Here is an 8578-nt window from a genome sequence, read left to right as displayed (position 1 = left end):
GGCACGTGTGACCGACGTGAGGTACAGAGGATTTAAGAGGGTCATCATCTTTCCCTGGTGGTTGTTGGGTTTTGATACTGAGAAACCTACGGACAATCCTACCCACGTTTAACTTACCTGGCCTTCCTCCCTCCCTCACCGCCACACACCTCCATCCCTCCCTCACTGCCACACACCTCCCTCCCTCACTGCCACACACCTCCCTCCCTCACCGCCACACACCTCCCTCCCTCACTGCCACACACCTCCCTCTCTCGTTCCCTAACCGCCACACACCTCCCTCCCTCACCGCCACACACCTCCCTCCCTCACCACCACATACCTCCCTCCCTCACTGCCACACACCTCCCTCTCTCGTTCCCTAACCGCCACACACCTCCCTCCCTCACCGCCACACACCTCTCTCCCTCACCGCCACACACCTCCCTCCATCACCGCCACACATCTCCCTCCCTCACCGCCACACACCTCCCTCCCTCACCGCCACACACCTCCCTCCCTCACCGCCACACACCTCCCTCCCTCACCACCACATACCTCCCTCCCTCACTGCCACACACCTCCCTCTCTCATTCCCTAACCGCCACACACCTCCCTCCCTCACCGCCACACACCTCTCTCCCTCACCGCCACACACCTCCCTCCATCACCGCCCCACACCTCCCTCCCTCACCGCCACACACCTCCCACCCTCACCACCACATACCTTCCTCCCTCACTGCCACACACCTCCCTCTCTCGTTCCCTAACCGCCACACACCTCCCTCCCTCACCGCCACACACCTCTCTCCCTCACCGCCACACACCTCCCTCCATCACCGCCACACATCTCCCTCCCTCACCGCCACACACCTCCCTCCCTCACTGCCACACACCTCCCTCCCTCCCTCACCGCCACACACCTCCCTCCCTCACCGCCACACACTTCCCTCCCTCACTGCCACACACCTCCCTCCCTCACTGCCACACACCTCCCTCCCTCACCGCCACACACCTCCCTCCCTCACTGCCACACACCTCCCTCCCTCACCGCCACACACCTCCCTCCCTCACCGCCACACACCACCCTCCCTCACCGCCCCATACCTCCCTCCCTTCCTCACCGCAGTTGCTCTCGTCGTCGCCGTACAAGCAGTCGTTGTGGCCGTCGCAGACGAACCTCTGGTGGATGCACAGCTGCGTCCACCAGTCGCCACACTCGTAGTGGTCGTCTGGACACCCGCCCCACGACTCCCACCAGCTAGCTGTGGGGAGGAGAGGCAACAGACAAGGGAGGCAAACACTCCACTGGTTAACATGAGAACTGCTCTCATTAAACATGGATGAGAGTCTCATCAAACTAGTGTGTGTGGTGGACCTAAGTTACAATGTGCGCATCAAGTTTGGTTACCCCACCTGACGAAACATAAAAGATATGATGGAGAAGGTGCAGAGGAGACTGACAAAGATAGCACCTGTAATACGTAAGCTGTCTTACAATGAGAAGTTTGGAGCCACAAATTGGCATATTGGAAGAGAGTAAAAATTGGTAACTTTTTACCACAGCCTTTCAAATATCTTCATCATTTTGACAGTAGTAACGGTGACATCAGTCCTCGAACGAATGCAAGGATAGAACAGCCAGAGGACATGACGTGGAATTAAGCGAAAAACTTTACTAGAAGAGATAAAGAGATATGAACGGATGCAATGAGACTGAACGTAGACAACATTCATTAATCTCAAAAGTTATATCATATTGGAGAAGGTTTGAGTGATGGGAACTCCAGCGCTGTAGAACCCCCTTTCTCTCTCTACTTACCCCATAGTGAACGAAGTGGGAATTACAGAGGAACAGATTGAGAGGGTGCGGGGAGGGGGAGTAAACAGAGAGAGACACACACACAGACAGACAGACAGACAGAAGGACACAGTCAGAGAGACGGTACACACTAAACAGACTGACACAATGAGGTGGAAAAGGACAGAGAGAGACACACACAGACAGAGGGACAGAGCCAGGGAGACGGGCACAGTACACACTAAAAAGACTGACAGAAGGAGGTGGACGTAGATAGAGAGAGAGAGAGAGACACAGACAGACAGAAGGACAGAGACAGGGAGACGGACACAGCACACACTAAACAGACTGACAGAAGGAGGTGGAAGTAGACAGAAAGAGACACAGACAGAAGGACAGAGCCAGAGAGACGGACACAGTACACACTAAAAAGACTGACAGAAGGAGGTGGACGTAAACAGAGAGAGAGAGACACAGACAGACAGAAGGACAGAGACAGGGAGACGGACACAGTACACACTAAACAGACTGACAGAAGGAGGTGGAAGTAGACAGAGAGAGAGACACACAGACAGAAGGACAGAACCAGGGAAACGGGCACAGTACACGCTCAACAGAATGACAGAAGGAGGTGGAAGTAGACAGACAGACACACACACACTCACACACACACACACACACACACACACACACACACACACACACACACACAGAAGGACAGAGACAGGGAGACGGACACAGTACACACTAAACAGACTGACAGAAGGAGGTGGAAATAGACAGAGACAGACAGACAGAAGGACAGAGACAGTACTCACTACAGTTGGCTTCGTCACTACCGTCGGAGCAGTCGTCGGATTCGTCACAAAGAAGGTAATCCGGGACACAAGTGTCGTCGTCACAGTGGTGTAGACCCGCGTCACACACACCTGTCGTAACACACCTGTCTTAGTGACACCTGCCACACTCGTAACACGCCTGGCTTAATGACACATATACACCCCTTCCTACACATATACACAGCCCTAGTCGCCCCTCCTACACATATACACAGCCCTAGACACCCCTCCTACACATATACACAGCTCTAGACACCCCTCCTACACATATACACAGCCCTATATATCCCTCCTACACATATACACATCCCTAGACACCCCTCTTACACATATACACAGCCCTAGAAGCCCCTCCTACACATATACACAGCCCTAGATACCCCTCCTACACATATGCACAGCCCTAGACACCCCTCCTACACATATACACAGCCCTATATACCCCTCCTACACATATACACAGGCCTATACATCCCTCCTACACATATACACAGCCCTAGACACCGCTCCTACACATATACACAGCCCTATACACCCCTCCTTCACAATATACACCCCTCCTACACACATACACATCCCGATTCACCCCTCCTATACTCACACACACACACACACACACACACACACACACAGAGTGACCCGTGCACCCACCACAGTCCCGCTCGTCGTGGCCGTCGCTACAATCATACCGGGAGTCGCAGCGAGCGACCTCGGCGACGCACAGTCTCTCGTCATCACACCGGAACTGATCGCTGGCGCACTCGAAGGCGTCCGCCTCGCCTGCATTATCCAAGTGAGAATGTTACTGTTAATTCGAATTTGAAATGACTACATATAGCATATCTGTGTACATATGTTAGTATTCTTCCATTCATATATATATATGTATATATATATATATATATATATATATATATATATATATATATATATATATATATATATATATATATATTTTTTTTTTTTTTTTTTTTTTTTGCTTTGTCGCTGTCTCCCGCGTTTGCGAGGTAGCGCAAGGACACAGACGAAAGAAATGGCCCAACCCACCCCCATACACATGTGTATACATACGTCCACACACGCAAATATACATACCTACACAGCTTTCCATGGTTTACCCCAGCCGCTTCACATACCCTGATTCAATCCACTGACAGCACGTCAACTCCGGTATACCACATCGATCCAATTCACTCTATTCCTTGCACGCCTTTCACCCTCCTGCATGTTCAGGCCCCGATCACACAAAATCTTTTTCACTCCATCTTTCCACCTCCAATTTGGTCTCCCACTTCTCCTCGTTCCCTCCACCTCCGACACATATATCCTCTTGGTCAATCTTTCCTCACTCATTCTCTCCATGTGCCCAAACCATTTCAAAACACCCTCTTCTGCTCTCTCAACCACGCTCTTTTTATTTCCACACATCTCTCTTACCCTTACGTTACTTACTCGATCAAACCACCTCACACCACACATTGTCCTCAAACATCTCATTTCCAGCACATCCATCCTCCTGCGCACAACTCTATCCATAGCCCACGCCTCGCAACAATACAACATTGTTGGAACCACTATTCCTTCAAACATACCCATTTTTGCTTTCCGAGATAATGTTCTCGACTTCCACACATTCTTCAAGGCTCCCAGGATTTTCGCCCCCTCCCCCACCCTATGATCCACTTCCGCTTCCATGGTTCCATCCGCTGCCAGATCCACTCCCAGATATCTAAAACACTTTACTTCCTCCAGTTTTTCTCCATTCAAACTTACCTCCCAATTGACTTGACCCTCAACCCTACTGTACCTAATTACCTTGCTCTCATTCCCATTTACTCTTAACTTTCTTCTTTCACACACTTTACCAAACTCAGTCACCAGCTTCTGCAGTTTCTCACATGAATCAGCCACCAGCGCTGTATCATCAGCGAACAACAACTGACTCACTTCCCAAGCTCTCTCATCCCCAACAGACTTCATACTTGCCCCTCTTTCCAAAACTCTTGCATTCACCTCCCTAACAACCCCATATATATATATATATATATATATATATATATATATATATATATATATATATATATATATATATATATATATATATATATATTCGAAAGGATCACAATGGCGTCCTAGCTTCCTCTCTTCGATGTATATCAACTGACTTATATTTCTCTCTTGTGTCTCCCCTGATGATGTGATTATTACATGAAAGTGCACTTGGGAACTTTTCGTGTTTCATTTTTCCCCGTGGACTCATAGGAATATATATATATATATATATATATATATATATATATATATATATATATATATATATATATATATATATATATATATATATATATACGCCACACTCACCACACTGTTCGTCTGAGGCTTCATGACAGTGTATGTAGCCATCACAACGAAGGTAATCCCGTATACATTTGCCCTCATCGCAAAGCCAGGACCCCGGGCCACACGCCTCACACCCGAGCTCGTCATCATTGAAGACACAGTCGGGGTAACCATCACACACCAGCTCCTGAGCGATACACGCCATTCTATTGCCCCGACACGTGTAGTAACCTGGGCCGCATGCTGGAACCAGAGGTAGCGACCTATTTATCTCAGAACAAACCACAGACTCATAAAACGAAAAAAATAAAATAATCTTTGATTTACTCAATACCTTAAAAACAAATGGCCATCGACACTTTGAATGACAGCTATGGATTCTATGAATAAATATTGGATAATTGAGTGGATTTTCAACATCCTGTAAGTGTTGGAACCTAAATTAGGACATTATAATTACTAAGGTAAAGCTACGGCATCTTAAGATACATTTCTGATTCTACGGTCATATCACGAGCAATGGACGACTCACTAAAAACATCTGTAGATTAAAAAGCGACGTGCTATTAGGATACACCTTCAGAGAAAGAGAATGCAACACGCACTACGATGCACCTTCAGAGAGAGAATGCAGGCATGCATGCACTACGACGCACCTTCAGAAAGAGAGAGAATGCGACATGCACTACGATGCACCTTCAGAGAGAGAATGCGACATGCACTACGACGCACCTTCAGAGAGAGAGGGAGAGAATGCGACATGCACTACGACGCACCTTCAGAGAGAGAGGGAGAGAATGCGACATGCACTCCGATGCACCTTCAGAGAGAGAGGGAGAGAATGCGACATGCACTACGACGCACCTTCAGAGAGAGAGGGAGAGAATGCGACATGCACTACGACGCACCTTCAGAGAGAGAGAGGGAGAGAATGCGACATGCACTACGACGCACCCTCAGAGAGAGAGACAATACAGGCATGCATGCACTACGAGAGAGACTGCAGAAGGGAATACTTACTACAGTTTTCGTCTTGTTTGTTGGCACAGTCGGGCCAGACGTCACAGGCTTCGTGCTGCCTGTAGCACGTACCGTCACCACAAGGCAGGTAACCCGGCCCACACTCCCCTGCTGTTACACATGTTACTGATGTCACACATACCACTCACGACCCAAGGAGATCGCCATGACAAAATAATATATTCCAAGAAAACTATTGTATTAAGTAATCATTCCCAGTTGACGACATTCACAAGATATTATTCATTAATTAAAGGTATCCCATGAATAAGAAACGGGTGTTAGAAATTTCAGTCAATAGGTCGACACCTACCACACAAATTCCATTACCTTAACTGTAATTCCTCCCTGAATAGGCTAAAGCAATGTGTCACTACCTCAATTACATTAAGACACCTGAGGAACCCTTGATAATAGTGGAGTGATAAAATGATATTCTTAAGTGCGAGTTCTACAAAGTGTGCAAAAAAAATCAAAAAACTTCACCGTGTGTGTCATGGGCTGCAAAAAACCTTACCTTGTAAGTTGGACGTTCTAAGGTGCCACCAGGAATCCTTCTTGGCCTGCTGGAGATAAGGTAGTGTGAATCACACTAACATTTGGTATCCCTTAAAGATAGAACACGATCTTTTCTTTTTTATATCAACATCATACGGAACTCTATATGTGAACTCATAACTAAATTGCCTGTTTGTGATAGTGTTCAATATAATACAATGCTTTCACCTGGTCAGGTTCATATAAAAGTAGCTTTAATTAGGTTTCTCTAACTTAAAATTACACATTATACATGTATATGAGAAACAGCATTCTAACAAAGTTTGGATTTAGCGAACCCAAAAGTTGATGGGGAGTATAAACACTGTCTACGTTCTTGGAAATTACCGGGATAGGTAACCGAATTAATAAATCCATTAACATTTATCAGTATGGTAAAAACATCAAAAAGCAAGCTATTTCTACAATTCAGAAAAAAAAACAAAATTCAAAATCAGCCAATTCTCCAATTATAAGTAAAAAAACGATAAAATGAAATTAATTTTGTGATAACATGTTTTGAGAGCGTCCATTTCCTCACTGTGTTCACTAAATAATCCATTCCCTCACCTGGTCAATGGCCTGTGACTGCAGGAGGAGTTTGTGAAGTCCCTCTCTCATCAGGATCCAATCTCTGCCGTGCCTGCCGCCATCCAGTTTTCTACTGTCATGATTTCTATCTTCCCGTTTCCTTCTGGTTTGTCTTTCGTCTTCCCATCTTCTGTTGCTATGGGTATACTCTTCCAGTCGTCTTATTCCATGGGAACCATCCTCCCATCTTCTGTTACTATATCCCATCATCCCGTCTTTTCTCTTGGTTCACATCTTTCCATCTGCTGACGAGGCTCCTGTCTTCCCTTTTTCTTCTTTCATGGCCAACCTCTCTCCATTTTCTGTCACCTATCTCCGCGTGACCTTGTCGAAGAACCGCTCGATCCTCTTGGTGACACCTTGACCCGGTCCTCCCACACTAACCTTTCCACCTCCTCCTCTAGTGACCTGACCTTACTCCAGCGCTCCTGCAGTGACCATTTCAACCTCTTCGGCCAGGCTCTCTCGTTCTCAGCGGCTTTCCCTCTTAAAATCTGGGGTCGACCATCTCCCATGTTCTTACTAGGAGAGACCCCACTCTCGTAGACAGATACTATCCTGTGAATCACGTCTTGTAAGGCCTTCCCATCCACCTTACGGCCTTTGCCCTTGCTGTTCCTCTTCCGTGGTGTCTGGCCCAGGACGTAATCCTCAGCAAGACGCAGTATTTCCTTGAGGGTTTGATGGTGTTTCTCCTCCGGACGACGCCCTGCCCTCACCGAGCCCAGACCTCCTATAGCACTTGAAGATTTCATCTTACCTTCGCTTCTGAGGTCGTCGTCCAAGCCGAGAAGATCCATGTCACTTATGGTGTTCATCATCTTGCTGTAGACGGCATGGAACTCGTCGTCGCGGCCCAGAGCTTGGAATGCCTCGTCCATACTTGGTTCCTCCATGTCACCCACATCCCATTTTCTTTTATTCATCGTATTACCTGCTCGTTTATCTGGAAATTTCCTTTGGGCGAATTTGTTCCCCGCGCTCCTGGCCCAGTTTCTCCTCAGGTGTAGGAGGCGGTGCACTGTTTTCTCCATGTCTTCCAAATCATCATTTGCAGACTTCGAAGACTTTCTGGTATTTCTGACACTTTCCTCTTCGTCAGTATCACAAACTTGCAACATGAAAGACAACGACATTAATCATTCATTATCTACAAAATGAATCAATCTCTTCGACATTTTATATTTTTTTTCACCTTGATGTATAACGTATATCTATAGGTCCATAGATTTTGCTAAAGGCCTTTTAAACCTTCAAGTCTAAAGCCTATACATTATAGCATTTAAGGTATAGAAGTTGTACTGTCTAAATCCTATATGAGATGAGTGTGGCCATGAGAAGGGAGAACCCATGGCCATATGTGTCTGCCAGACCATGACAGATACAATTCGAACCTGGGGACTTGGACTGTGGGGGGGGTGACAAGGTGACTCCTGCACAAGAGTCCGAACTTCTTGTCCACTTTGTGTCC

At 47.1% G+C, this 8578-nt stretch overlaps 1 protein-coding gene across 1 annotated transcript in view; it reads right to left on the bottom strand.

Moving 5' to 3' along the window:
* The window catches only part of LOC139748213 (uncharacterized), a 36880-nt gene that overhangs the window by 21624 nt on the left and 6678 nt on the right, over positions 1–8578 (bottom strand). Inside the window, exons 5-12 of the mRNA XM_071661037.1 lie at positions 7417–8218; positions 7087–7327; positions 6497–6545; positions 5980–6090; positions 4981–5202; positions 3271–3399; positions 2599–2709; positions 1104–1244 (exon numbers count right to left, since the gene is read on the bottom strand). Of these exons, the coding sequence (XP_071517138.1) occupies positions 1104–1244; positions 2599–2709; positions 3271–3399; positions 4981–5202; positions 5980–6090; positions 6497–6545; positions 7087–7327; positions 7417–8218 (1806 nt within the window). The remainder of the gene's footprint in view (positions 1–1103; positions 1245–2598; positions 2710–3270; positions 3400–4980; positions 5203–5979; positions 6091–6496; positions 6546–7086; positions 7328–7416; positions 8219–8578) is intronic.

Source organism: Panulirus ornatus, chromosome 73, assembly GCF_036320965.1.
Source record: "Panulirus ornatus isolate Po-2019 chromosome 73, ASM3632096v1, whole genome shotgun sequence".
Classification (NCBI taxonomy): domain Eukaryota; kingdom Metazoa; phylum Arthropoda; class Malacostraca; order Decapoda; family Palinuridae; genus Panulirus; species Panulirus ornatus.
Note: the sequence above shows the minus strand (reverse complement) of the source record. Positions and strands in the feature narration are given on the sequence as shown.